Genomic DNA, 22,112 nt, shown 5'->3' with positions numbered 1-22,112 from the left:
CTGGGAGAATTGACTCCTCTCTTCGGAGGTAGTGAGGTCTCCTCTTAATTCAGTTTTCTATCCCGAATTAAGGGGAGACCTAGAGGCAACTATGAGTTAATATTTGTATATTTTGATGTCTTATCATTCAGGCATTGATGGAGCCCATGAACATACAACCTTTGTCGCTTTAGTCTCCACTCCATCCTCTACCAAATCCTTGTTTACATAGCACATCCCATCCCTTTGCCATCCATTACCCAAAGGAATGCTAATAGTATCTTGCAAAACTCATGCCTTCCTCAGCTAAATAATATTCCCCAGGCAAACAGCCCAATACAAGGTTAATTTAACATTTCTTAACTTCAGTTAAATCCACATCAATTGGTTTTTCGAAAATCCTCGGTTCATTTTTCTTTGCTGAGCAAATGCTAAATCAAAGCTTGTATCCGTTGTAAATCCTTGAAATAACTTTACAAGATATATAACATTTCCTAATGAAATGAATAGCAGTGTTCAAGTTATACTTATCTGTACATAATATTAATAAAGGATAGGATAATATTTCTTTCCCATTGATTCTCAGTACATATGCATGGGCAGGTAACATATTCTGCAGCATTGTGTAAACGCTTCAGTCCCTGATCATGAAACCTAGTTGTGTGGAGGGATTAGGGGATTGCCTCTTCTGAGAAAATAAACAAGTACAGCATAAACAAATCCCAAATAAGCCTGCTTTTCATTTCTCCATTACTGATTTTATCAGGAGTGCACCACAGTGATGCTTCCTCTTCTAAATGATGTACCAAGCTGCATGGGTATCTGAACTGAATTACTATTGATTTGTATGGCTGGACAAAATCTGGATAATGCACACGCAGGGAATTAATGTCATGTTTCATTCTCCCCGGCCCTGGCTCATTTATTAAATAACCTGACAGAAGGTTGTCTGCCGGATTCAATAGAGGATTCCAAACAGATCTGGAACATTAAAAGGATGATATAACCTAGAGTTTATTTTGCCTGAAATGAACGGTGTAAAAATATGGTGTCCCAGGGATGTGTGCATGTATTTAGAAGTAGGCAGCTTCATGACACCCCAGCATTTGTGTATTGATAAATAATTACCTGGGACATTACTATACAAGCTGACCCTGACATACGTAAAGAGGAACTGTCATTTCTGAGTAAATATGTATCTACATAGTGCATGATGTATCATATAAGTGTAAAAATATATAGTCATTTATAAGATTCTCGAATGAAACATACACAGTGCTTCCTCTGTATAACATTAGTCATTATAAATATATTGTTTTTTAATATATAATGTGTGGATTAAGGGGGCTTTAAGAAATGTGTCTAAAGCTGAAGATCTGGGTAGTGACCTGCAATGGAATCAGTACACAGTAACACAGCTTTGTGCACAGAGTATATTGGTGGTAACGATGCTCTGCTTGAGCATGCTTCTCTACTCTCACAGAATGTCCAGGAGACTCCCGAATCTCAAACAGTAGGCCATTTTCCTGCATTACAAAAACATTGAATGTGACGGCAGATAAGAACCACTTGGCCTATCTAGTCTGCCCAATTTTTAACCTATGGTAACCTCAAATCCTATTTGATCCTTAATGCTTTGTAAGGATATCCTTATGGCTATCCCAAGCATTTTTAAATTGCTCTGTTGTATTAGCCTCTACCACCTCTGATGGAGGCTATTCCACTTATCCACTACCCTTTCTGTGAAGTAGTTTTTCCTCAAACTTCCCCTGAACCTACCTCCCTCCAGTGTCAGTACATGTCCTCGTGTTCTGATACTTCTCTTCCTCTGAAGAATGTTTCCCTCATGTACCTTGTTCAACTCCTTGATGTATTTAAAAGTTTCTTTCTTTCCCTTCTTTGCTCCAAACTATACATATTAAGATCTTTTAGTCTTTCCGGGTAAGTTTTGTTCTATAGGCCATGCAGCATTTTAATTGCCCTTCTTTGTGCAGTCTCTAATGTATTTATATCCTTCTGGAGATATGGCCTCCAGAAGTGGACACAGTATTCTCGATGAGGCCGTACCAATGACCTATACAGTGGTATTATTACTTCTTTCTGCTATTGATTCCTCTCCCTATGCAACCAAGCATCTGACGTGCCTTTCTCATTGATTTGTTACATTGCTTACCTGGCTCTAAGTCACCCGAAATAATTTTCTCCGTAAAGTGTTATCTAAGCATTGCCTGTCTGTCTCTCTTCCATCGCCTTAGTCACTGTACCTCATGAAACATCAGCCAGTTGCCCAATTTTGGTCACTGACATCTCTTCACTAGCCATGGCTGAAAAACATTGTCTGTCTGGACCTACCCAGTGTTTGATCACATGACCAGACACGGACACACAAATATAGGTACAGATACATAGAGAGAGGCAATTGTCAGTCTCACGCTGCACTTGTTACCACACAATGTAAATGACCCTTATTGTTTTTCAACACTCTTCTATTTTCTCCCTCTAGCATATTGTTCACCAAAACAAAACTGGAGTGGCTGCACAAAGGACCCGAGGAGGCTTTGATAACATGTCGCCATATGTTATACCTGTGGCAGAAACTGTTTAACTATTCACAGCTGAGGTAAGTTTCATGTGTTATTGATCGTTTCCAATTGAAACACTTAAAGTAATAAAATGCATGCACTGTATATGACCTTAGGGTTTCAGTTCTGTTATATAGTCCTCAATTCTGAGTGTAACATGATTGGCAGCTGTAAAATTTGTATAAAGTAATATAAATCTATGTATATGACCTTTACTGACACCATTTACACGTAACATACATGTACTAGTGGTTTGTATCTCTTTACCATGAATCACCATTTGTCCTCCAGAATGTACATGACCATAGAAAGGGAAGCTATCTGTCCCTTTGTCCCATATACATTAAATGATACACTCACTAATTGACACCGCATCAAGCAGTGGAGAGAATATGACCACGCCCTTTAGGTGGAGGGGTGCACCAGGCAACTGTGCCACTAATAAAACTAAGGGTCATGTGTGCCGCGCCCAACCAAACCGGCCACCTGACCTTCATTCCTGGTGACAAAAACGGGGTGTATTACCTCAATATCACAGGACAAGAACTCCCTTTTGGACCATGGCCCAGCCAAGTCCATGTGTTTCTCACCAAAATAACAAGACAGTGCTACCTTTTTAAAGGGACAACCAATAAGCCCCCTCCTCATAACCACACACAGGTGTGGCAAGACAGATTAAATAACATTAATAATAACATCTTCATTCTCTTTAATATTTCACTCATTATCATTGCGTGGGGTACGGGAGAACGGAGACGATAAAGCCATCATACTTTTCAATGACTGGACAATAACGATGGCTATAAGCCCTACAATAATATAATAACTACTTACCATATAACACACATGACAATTTTCCGAAGCTTGAAATGACCGTGTACTGTAAAATCTGAATTAGGTGAACACCTACACTGCAAATTGACGTCATTTACTATGGACATAGTGAAAATGACGCTTTTAAAGCGGCAATACCCGGACCCCACGCCATGTATAATGGAATAGAGGCGTGGGGTCCGAGTATTGCCGCTTTAAAAACGGCATTTTATGATTGTAGGGCTTATAGCCATCGTTATTGTCCAGTCGTTGAAAAGTATGTTGGTATTTAGATAGTCGTGTAAATGACTACCACCGTTCTCATTCATAGACATGCTTGTCTCATTGTTTTCTATCTCTTTTTTTTTTATCCTCCTTTTATTTAATAATAGAAAATTTAACACAAAACATGGTTCAAATATAACAAAACATAGCTCAAACTCATACCCCAACCCCCATCTCCAGCTTGATGGGCCAGCTGAAGATACCGCTGCGTCTTCTACTGTAAAGAGGGGGAAGTGAGAACATCCTTCAGCTTTACACACGCTATGACCCTGGATGTGAATCTGCTCACCTCCCTCTCGTTTCCTTCCTTCCATAACCTGCCTGTGGTGGGCTTCTATGACCCTGGATGTGAATCTGCTCACCTCCCTCTCGTTCCCTTCCTTCCATAACCTGCCTGTGGTGGGCTTCTATGACCCTGGATGTGAATCTGCTCACATCCCTCTCGTTCCCTTCCTTCCATAACCTGCCTGTGGTGGGGTCTATGACCCTGGATGTGAATCTGCTCACCTCCCTCTCGTTCCCTTCCTTCCATAACCTGCCTGTGGTGGGCTTCTATGACCCTGGATGTGAATCTGCTCACCTCCCTCTCGTTCCTTTCCTTTCATAACCTGCCTGTGGTGGGCTTCTATGACCCTGGATGTGAATCTGCTCACCTCCCTCTCGTTCCTTTCCTTTCATAACCTGCCTGTGGTGGGCTTGTATGATCCTGGATGTGAATCTGCTCACATCCCTCTCGTTCCTTTCCTTTCATAACCTGCCTGTGGTGGGCTTCTATGACCCTGGATGTGAATCTGCTCACCTCCCTCTCGTTCCCTTCCTTCCTTAACCTGCCTGTGGTGGGCTTCTATGACCCTGGATGTGAATCTGCTCACATCCCTCTCGTTCCTTTCCTTTCATAACCTGCCTGTGGTGGGCTTCTATGACCCTGGATGTGAATCTGCTCACCTCCCTCTTGTTCCCTTCCTTCCATAACCTGCCTGTGGTGGGCTTCTATGACCCTGGATGTGAATCTGCTCACCTCCCTCTCGTTCCTTTCCTTTCATAACCTGCCTGTGGTGGGCTTGTATGATCCTGGATGTGAATCTGCTTACCTCCCTCTCGTTCCTTTCCTTTCATAACCTGCCTGTGGTGGGCTTGTATGATCCTGGATGTGAATCTGCTCACCTCCCTCTCGTTCCCTTCCTTCCTTAACCTGCCTGTGGTGGGCTTCTATGACCCTGGATGTGAATCTGCTCACATCCCTCTCGTTCCTTTCCTTTCATAACCTGCCTGTGGTGGGCTTGTATGATCCTGGATGTGAATCTGCTCACTTCCCTCTCGTTCCCTTCCTTCCATAACCTGCCTGTGGTGGGCTTGTATGATCCTGGATGTGAATCTGCTCACCTTCCTCTCATTCCCTTCCTTTCATAACCTGCCTGTGTTGGGCTTTCCGCAGCTCAGTTGTACCTCTCTCCCTACAGGGGGGAATCTCGTTGTTCCCAAAACCCAATGAGAGAACCCCTGTCCGCAGAGCAGCAACAGAGAACCCGACCCAGGCCCAGTGCTGCGGTCAAGACCTGCCTGTTGACACTGACTCGGTTGATTTGTTAATAAAGCTCCTCTTGTTTTAGTGAGTGTGAGAAAGAAAGCAGTCTGGCCGATGTTCCCCTGACAAGAAAACACAGTGGGATGCACCTGGCGCTTCCAGATGCTCATGACGCAGAAAATGGTAAGAAAAGCAACTGAGTTTATTTAAATAAATGGCACTACGTGTGTGTGTGTGTGTGTGTGTGTGTGTGTTATACCCCAGAGTAAGACTCCTGTCAGCCCAGATTACGGTCCCCATACATAAGTAAGATAAATGGTGTGTGTCCGCCAGGCATGGTAGCAATGAAGACCCCCTACCCGATTGGATCTACCAAGCCAGGACTGACTCCAAGACTGGCGGACACTCCCCTGTCTCTGAATTAAATGTATAGTAAACGATAAGTGTCTAGGCTGACCCATATGTACAGATAAGGGGGTCTTCTTAGATATGTTAAAGGGCCTGGGTTGTGTTTTACCCACCCCCAGAACCATGAGTAAAGCTGTATAATTTAGTAATGTATGAAGGTTTATTAGACAGTGCACACTGTCTGGGAAGTGCTTTGTCTTATTAAAAGTATAGAATCCCCAGCTCTGACTTACTACAATGTGTGCAAATGACCGTGCGGAGGAGCGCATTGCAAGGAGATGTGCCCTCCTCTCCCTTTAAATTATTACAACAAACTTGCGCTGCAAAATTAAGTCATGTTTCTACACCACAGCTCAAAATGAAGTGCAGCAGTGCGCATCTTCTGTACTTCAGCGGAAACACCCTCAACCTGCTCAATTCTCCCTATATGTTATATATGATGCAAGGGATACATATGCACATTCTTATTTATTTTTTGCATGCAGGGTAAATGCTGTATCACATAAACACAGCACTGAGACTTACAAAAACTCTTACTCTGTCCTAACTCTATATCTGTCCAAACATTTAAATTTGCCAACCCTGCAGCACAACATGGATTTGCCAAAGTGCAAATTGACACTTCTAACTGGAATTATTTCCAACCCTAAATCAAGTCTCTGATAGTCACTGTGAGGAGCACTGCGACACAATGTAGCGAGGAGGTGAATTCCAGAGGCTTATACAAACTGCAAAATATATAATAATTTTGGGGATACAGTTAATTTCCTTTGGCGCAAACAATTCTAATCGTCCCTCTCACGTGTAACAGAACACAACTTAATTCCCAATTTTGGAACTATCTCCATAAAAGCGCTCTGGCTGGAAATGTACATCAGAGTACAGAGTAAAATAGAAACTGTTAGGTTTGTTGTTTTAAATGATGGAAAAGCCCCTTATAGTGATAATGTAAGTATTCTAGGTAAAAGATCCTAGCAATGATTGCAAGCAATTATGCTGAGACATCCTGCTCATTTTATTTAGTGAATCTTTATCTCTCACGTGGACTAATGAACATATAAATGCATTTTATTTTTGCTATAACTTTTTACATTGATATTTTAGGGAGTTGAATATTGTAACATAACAGCAATTGTATTTTTATTGTAATCTTTCCACGTTCTGTTTGTTGCGGCAGGTTGAGCTGGTGACAATACCATTTTATGTATTTCATCACTAAAAGGTTTTATGTTTTGTGGTTGTAGCTTATCTGTGGCTTCTTTTTGTAGATTGCTTGCTGTTCCAGAGCTTACAAAGGTTATGTTTCTAAACTCCTCGCATTGACAGGTACTGGAAAATGCCTTCTGTACAGGAAGGTCATTGAATGGCTTTCATGGAAAGTATTTAAATTTTGAACAACACCTGCAGTGTATAATGTTACCGAATACACTTTAAATGAATAATTAAACAATAAAACCAGTTTAATAATGAGTAAGGCAAAGTACTTGCACAAGGGTTATTATTTGAGGAATGATGGATAGTAATTTCAGACCATACTTAATTATTTATATGATTCACACATCAAGGTCTGGTGTGTTAGTAAGCAGGCTTTCCTGACACACGTTTGCATAAATTAAGATTTTTTTATAAAATGTATTTGTCCCGTTGACACCGAAGGAAGCATATATTTTTTAAATAGTCTTTTCACAAATACCAATTGACACAGTATAAAAGGCATCTTGTAACAATCATAAATATATATGTAAAAGTTCTCATGATGCCTACTTGTCATTGGTTGTGTGCAGGGGTGCCGAGGTTTTTTTTCGGAAGCCCTGGTGGTGGCAGATTTTGGTAAAGCAGTTTGGGCTCCAGCCCCCCATATTCTCAGAGTTAGATTAAGGTATTGGGGGGCCTGGGTCACTTAAGACAATTGGGCCTCTATGGTCTAAAATTAAGAGGATTACCTACTAACCCTATTTTGAATCATATGGTTCTGAATACACTATTATGACCCTTAATGATCGTAATTAATATTAGTGTCCCATTGTTGATCGTAATTAATAATAGTGCTTTCTTGATGATAATTAACAGTAGTGCCCCCTTGATGGTCATAATTAATAATAGTACCCTCTTGATGGTTGTAATTAGTAATAGTGCCCCCATGATAGTTGTAATTAATAATAGTGCTCTCTTGATGCTTTTAATAATAGTGCCGCTTTGATTAACGTAATTAATAAAAGTTCCCCCTTGATCATATTTAATAAAAATGCCCTCTTAATCTTAATAATAGTTCCCCTGGATGATCTTAATAATATTGTTTTTTTAAAAAAATAATAATAGATAAATGCATAGAAGCTATATTGGGATCATTTATGGTACAAAAACTGTCTGCACATTTATTTGCATCTAGTTTTCAACCCCGTCTTTCTGCATGTTGCTGTGATCTGTCATCCCACTGGACTCCTTCCTCAACAATTTCTTGAACATTTCTCTGCCTGGATCCGTCAATTCTTATCTTTTCACATCCTCACCATTATCTCATCCCCATTGATTATCCACATGCATTCAATTTACTCTCTAAACTCCTCTACCAATGAGCTGACTCTTCTACTCATTGGGGTGGTCACTGCCTTAATGATGTTTTCTCTAGACAATTTTCAGTGTCTGATTTCTTATGCACTTATTACCCCCTTTCAGATTACCTTGTCACCTGCAAGCTCTCCTTCATCACATTACCCTATCTGCTGTTGACCTACCAAGTCTCCAAATACCCACAGAATTCTCAGTTCTATTAATTATCAACAACTTTCCACCTCTGCAACAACTCCTCTTCCCAATTTCTATACCCTCCTGATCTGGCAGTACTACAGCTTCACCGAAGCCTAGCAACAATGCTTGATCGAGTGGCTCCAGCTACCTTTTACACCCCGTGTCAACCACATTGTCAGTCATTGCACACTATGGAAACACAATACATTAAAAGCTTTCTTGCAAAGTAGAACGACATTGGCAAAAGTACTTATAACGACTTCCTCAAAAATACTGTTGTCTACCACTCCTATCAAAATGTTTTGGACACTGCCACACAAACATTTGCTTAGTCTTCTAATCTCAACACCTTTTTAATACATTTAAATCACTTCTCAACCATCCAAAACTAACCCATCCAACTACAATCAGTGCCCAAGACCTTGATTCCTACTACAAGGACAACACAGACATGAAATGGAATTCTCTTCCTTGACCAACAACCTGTTCAATTAATTGCTTACAATGTCTTGCACCTACTCTTCATTTTATACCACTAATGAAAAATAAAGTATCTGCTCTCTTCTTATCCTCCTACTGTACTATCTGTCCCCTTGACCCTATACACTCACAAATAAATTAATCCCTGTCTCCTGCGTTTAGCCCAGCCTTAACTAAAATCTGTAATCTCTTTCCATTGGTATGTTTCCAACATTGTTCAAGCATACAGTGATTACTCCTTTTCCGGAAAAAAAAATTACCCAAACTGTCTCTGATTACTATCCCATTTCTCAACTCCCATGCACCTCCAAGCTTATAGACTGGCTTGTCTATACTTGCCTCACACTCTTATTTTCCTCACATTGGATGCTCTTCAGTCAGGCTTTCATTCCCAACACTCCACAGAGACTGCACTGACTAAGGTTGTCAATGATCTGATCATTGCTAAATCTAAACGCCATTACTCACTTCTAATTCTCCTGGTCCTCTCTGCTGCATTTGACACTATTGACCACTCTCTTCTCATACAAATGCTACATTTAGTTCTAGTTATGTCCTAGTTCTTATCCTATTGTTCAAATCACTCTTTCAGCATTTGTTTCTCTGGATCCTCCTCCTCTCCAATTTCTCTGAGCGTTGGGGTACTAGGAGGCTCAGTCCTTGGGCTGTGTTCTTCTCTATCTATACCACCTCTCTTGGAAAATTAATAAGCTCCTTTGGATTACAATATCATCTTTATGCAGATGATTTACAAATGTATCTATCCTCTCCTGATCTCTCACCATCTGGGTTGGCCTGTATTACTTTCTCCAATTTAATCTTAGATGTCCTCTTACCACCTCAAACTCTAGCTAATAATATTCCCACCAGCCAACAAACTACCACATCTCTATTTTAGTTGACAACAGACCCATAAACTCTACACTTCAAGCTCACTGCCTAGGAGTCATTCTTGACTCAGAACTGTCCTTTGTTCCCCACATCCAATCTGTACTCAAATCTTGTTACATACATCTAAGAAACATTTCCAGAATACAAACATATCTCATACAAGACACTGCAAAAACTTTAAATCATGTGCTTATTATCTCCCCCATTGACTATTGCAATTCCCTTATTGACGTTCCCCTAACAAGACTAATTTTCCTTGTAAAACGTTATTCTACTGCTGCTCCACTCTGTCATGTTTGTTCCAGTTTTTTTGCAAAATCAATATAAAATAATTCTACTAACATATGCTATAAACAAAGCTAAAATAAGAATAAATTCTGCTGCTCGGTTATACACACAATTACAGTTCTCTTGCTCCAACAGGACCACTACTAGAATTTTTTATTTAAAAAAAAAAAACAATTCTCTCTCCTACTGTCACTGCGAGGAGTGCTGTTAAACAATTTAATGAATAGGAAATTCATGGAGTAGAAACACTGAAAGCATTGCCGCCTGTTTTAATCAGTTAGCGAGGGAGGGTCGCGGCACTGTACAATTGGAGCTTTCTTTGCTCTACGAATGCATGCAGATCTTTGTTTTTAGACCATTTTCTAATAAACACATGACTTTCCCGTGTGTAGAGGAATCTCCTATTGCTATGACCTGTGTTTGCCCAATACAATATATTGGCAACATACTGGGGTCAAACACTCCTATCCGATGAAGCATAGAATTTTAGGACATTTATCAAAACTGGTGAACAGAAAAAATATATTACCCATAACAACCAATCAGATGTTAGTTTTAATTTTGTAAGTTGCACTATAAAATAAAATAATGTGATTGGTTGCTGTTGACAACGCCACCTTTTCATGTGCACCATTTTTCAGACATGTCCCAAGTATGTGTTGAAGAATTATGCAATGCTTACATGGACAGTTAAGTTCTGGCCTGAGACTTACAGGGTCCCGTTTTTTTGCAGAATGGGTACTAGTCCTTTATTCCATTTTAAATACTGCCAAAATGACAGAGCACAAATGACTACTGTCTATTATATTAGATGGAGCTCTAGTAACCTAGAATGTTAAAATGGATATAATATTAAATAATGTGTTATCGTCAGACTTTATTTTTCTTGAACTGTTCCCTGATAATGGCACTTAATTGCATGAGTTAGTATGATGTCAGCTTTCCAAATGATCCCAGAGCATGTACTCCTGTATAATTTGTCTTAGTGAATTGTAATGGTGTTCAGGAATAACCTTGACTCAGATATTGCAAATTACATTTTATAAATCTAATTTAATGTTTCCTGTAATTAAAAAAAAAAAAAAAAGGAAAAAATGTTATAGTGAACTAAAACCTTTCAAAGAAGGTAATTTTCCTTTGCAATCTGCAGAACGTGGAATGTTGTGAGTATTATGTTTTCTTCCATAAATATAGATTTAATATTGAAATAGTGACATCGGAGGTTACTTTCAATTATCTGTGAGTGCAGCTGCTTTTTTTTTGCTGCATTTGCTCTTATATATGCATCATATATGAAATCTATGCATGTGTATATATATCTACTATATAAATGCCTAGTGGCGTGTGTGAAAAAAAAAAAAAAACAAGCTGCAGCGCCACCTGTTGGGCAGAGTTATACACTGACCTATATATTTCTTGAAGGAGAAGTGACAGTTGGGAGTGGTTGGTGGTTGCCGGGGGTGACAGTGGGGAGTTTTTAACACCTTAAGTAGCTTAATGAAGGCTGTGGCGATGAAGATGAAGGATGAGGTGATGGAGAAAAATTATGAGGTGGTGACGTGTGGACAAAACCACGTTAAAAAAGGGTGCTTGCATCGGGAAGCAACGCTCTTCCCCTTAGGAGGCCTGGGCTAGGCCCAAATGCATGACAAGAACCTTTTTAACACCTTAAGTAGCTTGATTTGACTAGAATGCATGAGTATCATGCACGGGTTAACTTGTATGTATGTATGTATGTATGTATATATGTGTATATATATATATATATATATATATATGTATATATATATATATATATATCTACATATATATATATATATATATATATATATATATATATATATACATATATACACACACATACACATGTACATGTGGAGAGAGAGAGAGAGACTCCAATATTTAGCGTTTTCATTGGTGATTTAAGCAGACAGTGTATCAATATTTTTCAATTTTTAGGTTTGTGACCAAATGCACATCCTGGCACAAGTAAGAAGTGCTGCCAGCTGTCACCTATTGACCACTGTTTATTTTTAACTTTTCCTTTGCTCTCCTAAAACACTGCTTGTTTACTATTTATATATATTATGAAAATGGAATGGACAGCAGGACCGTGTTTTTTTAAATTACAACATTTTTATTGTTGATGTACATTGGGTTATGTTGGCTTGTTCATGTACTTTCTATATAAAAGTGCCTAGATGAAGTAAAAAAAGTATTATTGAAAGTAGAGGTCAAGGTTCAGGTGCTGCCAACTTTAAAAATGTTGCTGTCCTGCATGGCTACAAAGGCTCTGCGGATTCCATGTAAGGAATGTGCGAGGTCCTAAGACATTATAGCCCATTCTTTGAGGCACAACAACGCTATTCGCATTATCGCGCATAGGGGGTTGCCATAGTGACACAATTTGCACCACTTCAGAAGAAAGTCAAGTAGGATCCGGGAGGGTGCCTACTCTGCCGGGAGTCCAGGAGAACTACCCACAATTCGTGATTCTTTCAGACATTCCGTCAGAAAATGCAAATATGTATTAAATAAAAATGTATAAATATATTTCCCCTCCATCCATCCCTATGTGCTTTCTTTGCAAATAGACAAAAGTAAGAACATTCTGTTTGTCTAATCTAAAATCTAGACGGATTTAACCCACTTATGATATCAACTACTTTCTGAGTATGGACTCTTTATTTTGTTATTTAATTTTTATATCCGTCACACGGTATGCATCATTTTTAGCAATATGCTCACCAAACTTTTTAGTCAAACCTCTTTTCACAATTGCCCGTCAATCAGCATAGGTGGGAGGAAATTTTGGTCCAGACAATGGCAGGGACTGACATCAGAGTGTAGGGGCACGTCTTGTTCTTACAGATATTTAATCATTTAAAATTTCTCACCATAATTCTGCCCCCATAATGGGCACCCTTAGTTCATACTTGCCTACTTTTTAAATCTGTACTCCGGGAGATCGGAGTACAGATCATGTGACAGAGGGTAGGAGTGGGCGTGGCGACATCATTAGGTCACTATAGCCCCGCGCCTACCATAAAATACAGAAATTCAAGGTATTAAATAGTGGCAGGGGGGTGCTTAATGACGCGATTAAGCCCCGTCCCCTGCTATTCAATGCCGTGAATTTCGCCATTTTACAGGATCCGGGAGGTTTGCCTACATTTCCGGGAGTCCGGGAGGACTCCTCGAAATTCGGGAGCCTCCCGGAAACTCCGTAAGTGTAGGCAATTGTGCCTTAGTTAATACTTTCTCTGTTCGGCAAGTGTAATACACTGCTAAAATCTCTAAGTCAGAAGTTTCCACCTACAAAAACTTTATATAGGGCTGGGTAAATATTCAGCACCACAACTGAAATGTAAACATTCTTGAACCTTTCGAACGTATATTGAGTTATTATTTCTAGACTATTATGCAAGAGATTCCTTATTTAGTTTTAAATGCACTCATCAGGAGTTCATACGAGATACGAGCTGTGTACTGTTACATATTGGCACTGTTTTCATTATCTGTTTCTCTTCTATAAAACGTCAGTCTAACTAATGTATGCAAAGGTCAGAAGTTTGCAACGAATTAATGGTATCAGTATTTATCAGATTAACAGCTGTTAACCCAGCTGTTCACTAATATGTGGCTCAGTAGGTAGGTTAAATCATTGGCTTTCAGGCCTTCCCACATGTTTGTGCTGCAAATCTGTTAGCAGAGCTTTAAGGTTCAATCTTGTTAAAAGACCACTAAACATATAATAGAGGTATGACTAACAATCACAGATGTATATGTTAAAGTTCTCATACCTTCAGAGAGCATGAGATGTTGTACATCCTATGTACATTTGTAGCATTATAGCCGAGTTTCAATTTTTTGTTCAAGCTCGTTATAAATGTTCTTTGTGTCAGGGTTTGCTCACATATAATGGAATTCAATAAGAGAGTGTGTCTATTGCATTTTCAAAGCGGACATCATTTCCGAAATTAGCAATTTCTACTTTGACAGATTAGATTCAATGCCTTAAATGTGTAGTGAATAGCGCCTGTGTGACACCACCCAAAGCCAACTCGGTGGTAGTCATCAGAATGATTGCGAAACTTAATAATAACTTGCAGTTAATGAAAGAATGTATAAAAGCCCTACATTTCTAAACAAAACAATGCAGAGGTGTGTGACGTGGCATAAGGCAAATTCCTGAGTAGCATCCTGCGGGTGGTTGGTTAATATTGTATTTGGTTGGACATTTCCTTCATAATACACAAGTACAGGTGGTCTATTTGTGTCACATTCGTACAACATGAGAAGACTGGAGTGTCGAGAAGGGGACCATTAAGTTTCTAAAGCTGTTTTGAGAGCCACGCAGGGCCGGACTGGCCATCTGGCACTTCTGACAAATGCCAGAAGGGCCTATGGCTAGTTGGGCCGATCCAGCCATCCGCATGCCCGCCTGAGCAGCAGCACCTCCCTGCGAGCTGCTTGGCGGACGGAGATTCAGTGCACCTCGTGACAGTTGCCGTCCCATGTGATTATTTGCATCGGCCGCACATCACTAAATCTCCGTCCGCCGAGCAGCGCACAAGGAGGTGCTGCTGCTCAGGTGGTCATGTGGACGGCTGGAGCGTGAAGTAAAGCAGATGTAACAAGGTAAGTGTGTGTGTGTGTGCGGTATGTTAATATGGGTTGTGTGTGGCCGCAGTATGTTAATATGGGGGGTGTGTGGCTGCAGTATTTCAATATGGGGTGTGTGTGTGGGCGCAGTATGTTAATATGGGGTGTGTGTGTGGGCGCAGTATGTTAATATGGGGTGTGTGTGTGTGGGCGCAGTATGTTAATGTAATATATGAGGGAAGGGAGTATCTTATATAGTGTGGGAGGTAAGCTATTTAATGGTGGAGTGTAGGTGGGGGCTAATTATTTAAGGTGAGGTGACATGACCTTTAATTTAATGCTGGGGTGGCTTAGGGCTATTAATTGAACATGCGGCTTTTTTTGGGGAGGAGGACTATTTATTAAATGTCAATATGAATTATTTAATGCCTGGGATGGTTTATGAAAATGGTTATATTTATTAAACATAAATGCTATTTAATTTATTACTGGGACTGTTTGGAAGGAGAGAAATGGGTTTTGATTAAATGGGTGTACTAATTTAATGTTGGGGCTGGTTGGAGGGAAATAGGTCTACTTATTAAATGCAGGGCCGGACTGGCCATCTGGCACTTCTGGCAAATGCCAGAAGGGCCGATGGTCAGATGGGCCGGTTACTAGCTGGCCGGCCCCATCGCTCAGCACACAGACTGTCATGCCAGAATTCGGCATGACAGTCTGTGTGCTGAGCGGTGGGGTCAGCACTACACTTACTTCCTGGTGTGGCCGCGCCTCCCCTCCTCCCCTCTCTTCTATGAATGGCTCTGGAGATGTCACATGGGACGAGCTCCATGTGTTAGGAGAGACTACACAGCGCGCCGCGGAGGGCACAAGGTAAGAGGGGGGGCGGTTAGTTTGTGTGACAGGGGATCTATATGTGGGACAGGGGATCTATATGTGACAGGGGAGCTATTTGTGTGACAGGGGATCTATATGTGTGACAGGGGAGCTATATGTGTGACAGGGGATCTATATGTGTAACAGGGGATCTATATAAGTGACAGGGGAGCTATATGTGTGACAGGGAAGCTATTTGTGTGACAGGGGAGCTATATGTGTGACAGAGGATCTATATGTGTGACAGGGGATCTATATGTGTGGCAGGGGATCTATATGAGTGACAGGGGATCTATATAAGTGACAGGGGATCTATATAAGTGACAGGGGAGCTATATGTGTGACAGGGGAGCTATTTGTGTGACAGGGGAGCTATATGTGTGACAGAGGATCTATATGTGTGACAGGGGATCTATATGTGTGGCAGGGGATCTATATGAGTGACAGGGGATCTATTTGTGTGACAGGGGAGCTATTTGTGTGACAGGGGATCTATATGTGTGACAGGGGAGCTATATGTGTGACAGGGGATCTATATGTGTGACAGGGGATCTATATGTGTGACAGGGGATCTATATGAGTGACAGGGGAGCTATATGAGTGACAGGGGAGCTATTTGTGTGACAGGGGAGCTATTTGTGTGACAGGGGATCTATATGTGTGATAGTGGAGCTATTTGTGTGACAGGGGAACTATATGAGTGACAGGGGATCTATATGAGTGACAGGGGATCTATATGAGTGACAGGGGATCTATATGTGTGACAGGGGATCTATATGTGTGACAGGGGATCTATATGAGTGACAGGGGAGCTATTTGTGTGACAGTGGAGCTATTTGTGTGACAGGGGAGCTATTTGTGTGACAGTGGAGCTATTTGTGTGACAGGGTATGATTACAGTGGAACAAAAAATAACACAGAATTTACTGACAGGCGCCAATAAAAATTGGATCGACAAAGTTAAAAAATATATAAATCAAGCTCTGAATGACAATGAATACAAATAACCAAAAAAATAACCCCCAAAAAAAATATCCAAAGAATGACCCTTATGATTATAGTGTGTATGTGTGTAACAGTATAACTATAGTATGTGTGTGTGTGACAGGGTATGATTATAGTGTGTATGTGTGTAACAATATAACTATAGTATGTGTGTGTGGGCCGGCGTATGACCATAATGTGTGTGTGTGTGTGAGGGCCGGTGTATGACAATAATGTGTGTATGGGTAGCTCTTAATATAATATGGGAGGTAGGCTGTTAATCTAATGGGGAATTGCAGGTGGAGCCTAATTATTGGGTGCTATTCAATTTGTGGGGTGATGGTGGGGGCAATTTAATAGTGGGGCCTATCAATTTCAGATGGGGTGATTGCATTTTTAATTTAATGCTGGGGTGCTTTGGAGAGAGGGAAATAGTTTTATTTATTAAATGGGAATACTATTTAATGTCAGGGCTAGTTGGAGGGAAATAGATGTATTTATCAAATGTGAATACTAGTATTTTAATGTTGTGGCTGCAGTGAGGCCTAATTTTAAAACATGGATGCTATATTGATTTAACACCAGGGCTACATTTCAACTGCTAATTTTTTTCTCCAAATAGGGCATCCAGCATTCCAGGATCCAGACAAGCAGCAACTGATCTAAAGACACCAGCAGCCACAAGTGGTGACCATGACAAGACAGGTAGGAGAGACCAGGACAGTCTGCCAACTGTTCTGAATTTGGTGGGTGACTGTCCCACTTAGTCAGGATTTGGTCTGACTACAAGAACAGTTGGGAGATATGTCCTGCTTCACACTGTACTGCTTGTTAAGGCAGAACTGTGTGCACCTAACAGTAGTGCACACAGTATTGCCTTTGTATTTGTCAAAAATTTGTCTAATAGCCAAATTACATGATAGGAGCCCCCCTGACTTAAGTGCCCGGGCCCCCCGAGCCTTAATCCAGGTGGTCAGCAGGAGGATCTGTGCTCCGTCCCGGACAGGGCACAGCCTGCAGAGCAAGCCGAGGAGCTCTAAATCTCACGGGATTTATTAATCTCATGAGACTAAGAGCTTCCCTGCTCACTCTACAGGAATGTCAGCAGCATCAGAAGCATAGATAAGTACAGTGGGCTGGGGGTGTCATAATGTATCTGGGGGGGTGGCGTAATGTGGATGGGGAGGGTCTGATAAATGTAATGTTTTATTATAATGTATGTATCAACGCACCATTTTGACCATGCCCCCAACATAATGTAGCTACGTTCTTGGCGCCACCGCCACTGCACTGCGGCACACATTTTTTTTTCCTGCTAATCAACAGAGGTGGGCCTGCGTGCTTTAAATGCCAGGGCTGATTTTTAGTCCCAGTCCGGCCCTGATTGTACTGCACTGGTCCGTGTAACATTTCTGACATGTACTAGTTGATGAAGCTACATAAGAAGAGACACTGCATTGAGTGCCGTGTATTGTGCTGGCTAATCACAGGAATGGAGATTTTGAAACTTCAAGATATTAGCAATAGAATGAATCTCACATATTGGTCCAAAGGGCATGAAGATTTATCTCATCATAGACCCACCCCCACTGCGCAATGATGCAATTGCGCCTTAATGGCGCACATATTTATGTACTAAATGTGGTGCATTGTGCATATGTCTCCATACGTGCCACCTCTTGGTCACTTTACATGGAGGGTGTGTATGGAGGAGGAGTTGGGCGGAGCTATAGGGTATACACACATGGCAGTGTGTGTGCTGCTGTTACATTTTGATCCAGCATCAATATAGCCATATATACAAACTTTGTCTAAATGAATTGGTTTCTTTTTTACATGTGTTTATAATGCTTTCCTTTTGAACTCCATTAAAGTGTATAAAGCCATGCTGACAGCCTGACAAACATCAAAAGTGCCCACAGATTTTTAATGCAAGGATCATTCAATGATCCTGCGTGTCCACTTAACAAATGTCTACGCCTGGACTTATATTAACATTGACATTCACAAACGTGTACTGTGTACAAAAATCATTATTTAGGTGTAGATGTCCTGTAATAGTAGATTCTGCAGTGCATTCAATATAATGTAATGCACTCTATAATGTAAATAATAAGCATTTACAGAGGGTTATAAAGACATGAGGAGCTAGACAGACTGGATATTTAATATTCTCACTTAAGCATTCATTAGAAGCACTTATAAGGATTATAAAGATACTTGAGGTTATGTCGTTGTTCCAACAGGTCTATAATAGCACTTCTGCCTTTGAATCCGAAGTCCTTACCCTCTTTCATCCTGAGACCCGGATTATGTAGGGAGGTATTCTTCTGGGCCCATGGTTCAGTCTTGAATTAATATGTATTATAATAGATTGTAAATTATACGGTCACATAAAATAATATGTCATTATTTAAAAATGTTATTAGTTTGTATCACAGAATGGTTTTCCAAAAAAGAAGGTAATGGACATCCACTGTGACTGGTATTGGCAGCTGTTTGTGGAGCATCAAATCAGTCAGGAAAGCCCCTGGTTACTATACCCCTCAGCACTCTAATAGCCATAAACAACACAAAGCACTACAACACATAGGAGAGCAAGGCACAAAAAGGAGTAAGTTTTGCTCCTGGACAAACCATGTTACAATGCAAGGGGTGCAAATTAGTTTATTATTTTGCATGTAAGGAAAATACTGGCTGCTTTGTCAGCTAAGTACTCAAATACTTATTATTTTTACATTGACATTTAAAGTTGATCTAGGACATGCCCTACTCCAGCTATAAATCTGTCCTCACATTTTAAATTTACCTCCCCCTCCAATGCAACATGGTTTTTCCCTAGGGGCAAAGGTACTCCTTTTTTTTTTTTTTGCTTTGCTCTCCTTAATAACTCAGGCCCATAAGAGTGCATTACAGCATATTCTTTACACAGTATAGGCAGGAGGACTATCCAGTCATAGCTATACTTTGGAGCAGTTTGAGGAACGATGGACAGTGGGTTTATCATGAAATCACTGACTGTCACTTCACAATACAATTTGGAGGTATTAGTTCATGATCAGCTCCCTCCACATTCATGTATCACATGCGGCCTCTTGGGGTGTGTTGATTTGGGATTTACCAATCTTAGAGTCTCACATAGAGATAAAATAGGTTTAATGCAGTTGATGTTTTATTATTGAATTTTACTGACCTCAAAATGCATCAAAAACCAGGAGGTGATAGTAGAGTCCTTATATATTCAAGTAGTGTAAGCAGATAATGTCTCCAGACGTAGCTCTCTTATGTGTTTTTTTATTTCTTTTCTTCACAGTTGGTCTAAGCACCTCTTTAATGTAGTCTCCAACACAAACATACTAATGCAACTCATACATGATGTACTAACAATCAATACAAACATGTATTGATCATGTACTGTTCTGTAAAATAATATACTCCCCCAATAACAATCTGAGCTCTGTGAGGCAGCTTTACTGAAGATTGTAAATTTATGGCATACATGTCTGTTTAATTAGTTAGAAGAACATCATATTTTTTGTTTTAATATCTTTTAACCTATTTTAATTAATGAAGGCAAACATAGTTCAGACAAGCTGCCGAAAGTATTGTGGTTTAGTAAATCAGCTAATGACAAGTCAGTGTTTCCCAGCCCTATCCTCAAGACACAAACAGTACATGTTTTCTAGATTCCCTCCCAGCAGCTCAGGTAGATTAATCGTTTTGCTTAATACAGATAGTCAGCAAAAAATGGAAACACCAATATAAAGTGAGTTAATAGGGCAGAGGGCCAGCTCATGCTCCCAGTACGGCCTGTATGTGCAGTGGCATTGGGTATAACAATGTCCGGATCTGTACAGGACAGCTTCAGCATATATTTTCTTCAAAAAAGTCACTCAACTGACCCTCTGTTGCTGTGACGGAACACAATGTTTCAGGCGTTGCTCCAAAATATCCCCTAAATGCTGGACTGGGTTCAGATCTGGTGACTGAGAAGGCCATATCATATAGATAACCTCAGTGTCACGTTCATGGAGCCATTGGGTGACCACATGTGGATGGGGGTATTATCATCCTGGAAGAAAAGCAGCAATATATGATCACTCAGTAACATTAACTAGAAATAAGCATCCTTCTAAGGCAATGACTGTAACCAAACCATGCCAGGGAAATGCGCCCCAGAACCACTCACTTTTGGAACCAAGCACTGTAGAGTTCTTTAGGTTGGCACCACATGTGCACTTTGCCCATTTGTTAAGAACATGATGAAGGACGATCCATCTGACCATATCACTTTCCTCCACTACTCGATAGTCCATTTCCTATGCTCTTTTCATCACTGAACTTTCAAATGTACATTGCCAGGTGTGATGAGCAGTTTATGCACTACAACCCAACTATGATAGTCTACTCTGGAGCTCCCGTTGGACCATTTTGATAATACTGGCTGCTAGCCTCAAGATCAAATTTATAGTCCATTGTATCATATGCTCATCTGTCTTGGGCTGCACTTCTAATTATTCCATATACTGTATCACAATCCTGGAGTATCATCATCATCATCATCATCATCAGTTATTTATATAGCGCCAACATATTCCGTAGCGCTTTACAATTGGGGACAAATGTAATAAACTAATAAACAAACTGGGTAAAACAGACAAAGAGGTGAGAAGGCCCTGCTCGCAAGCTTACAATCTATGGGACAATGGGAGATTGACACATGAGGTTAAGTATACATTTTGCATCTTGGCCCAGCCAGACTGCAAAGGTAGGGTGACTCATAAGCTAAATGATCCTGTCACACAATAATGTTGGTCCGGGGGTAGTTGTCTTGTGTGAAATTGTGTAACAGGCTAAAGGTAGTGAGGTTAAGATGGTGGTTGAGGAATATTATACGCTTGTCTGAATAGGTAGGTTTTCAGAGAACGCTTGAAAGTTTGTAGAACAGAGGAGAGTCTTATTGTGCGAGGGAGAGAGTTCCATAGAGTGGGTGCAGCCCGAAAAAAGTCCTGTAACCGGGAATGGGAGGATGTAATGAGGGTGGATGAGAGACGCAGATCTTTTGCAGAACGGAGTTGCCGAGTTGGGAGATATTTTGAGACAAGAGAGGAGATGTATGTTGGTGCAGCTTTGTTGATGGCCTTGTAGGTTAGTAAAAGTATTTTATATTGGATTCGGTAGAAGACAGGCAGCCAGTGTAGAGACATACAGAGTGATTCAACAGAGGAATAGCTATTTGCAAGGAAAATCAGTCTTGCCGAAGCATGCAAAATAGATTTTAGGGGTTTGAGTCTGTTTTTGGGAAGACCAGTAAGGAGGGAATTGCAATAGTCAATGCGGGAGATGATTAGTGCATGAATTAAGGTTTTAGCAGTGTCTTGTGTGAGATATGTGCGGATTCTGGAAATGTTCTTTAGATGTATGTAACATGATTTAGATATAGAGTCAATGTGGGGAACAAAGGATAGGCGTGAATCAAGGATTACACCTAGGCAGCGAGCTTGTGGGGTGGGATTTATGGTCATGTTATCAACAGAGATAGAAATGTCAGGTATGCTCTTGTTGGCGGGTGGGAATATTATTAACTCTGTTTTAGAAAGATTAAGTTTGAGTTGACGAGAGGACATCCAAGATGAAATGGCAGAAAG

At 40.5% G+C, this 22,112-nt stretch overlaps 1 protein-coding gene across 1 annotated transcript in view; it reads left to right on the top strand.

Annotated features, from left to right (window-relative positions):
• Positions 1-22,112, top strand: part of TTC7A (tetratricopeptide repeat domain 7A) — a 263,029-nt gene that overhangs the window by 188,624 nt on the left and 52,293 nt on the right. The window contains exons 17-18 of the mRNA XM_075204114.1: positions 2,483-2,599; positions 5,270-5,367. Of these exons, the coding sequence (XP_075060215.1) occupies positions 2,483-2,599; positions 5,270-5,367 (215 nt within the window). The remainder of the gene's footprint in view (positions 1-2,482; positions 2,600-5,269; positions 5,368-22,112) is intronic.

Source organism: Mixophyes fleayi, chromosome 3 (genome assembly GCF_038048845.1).
Source record: "Mixophyes fleayi isolate aMixFle1 chromosome 3, aMixFle1.hap1, whole genome shotgun sequence".
In the NCBI taxonomy this organism is placed as follows: domain Eukaryota; kingdom Metazoa; phylum Chordata; class Amphibia; order Anura; family Limnodynastidae; genus Mixophyes; species Mixophyes fleayi.
This window is presented reverse-complemented; position numbering and strand designations above follow the sequence as displayed.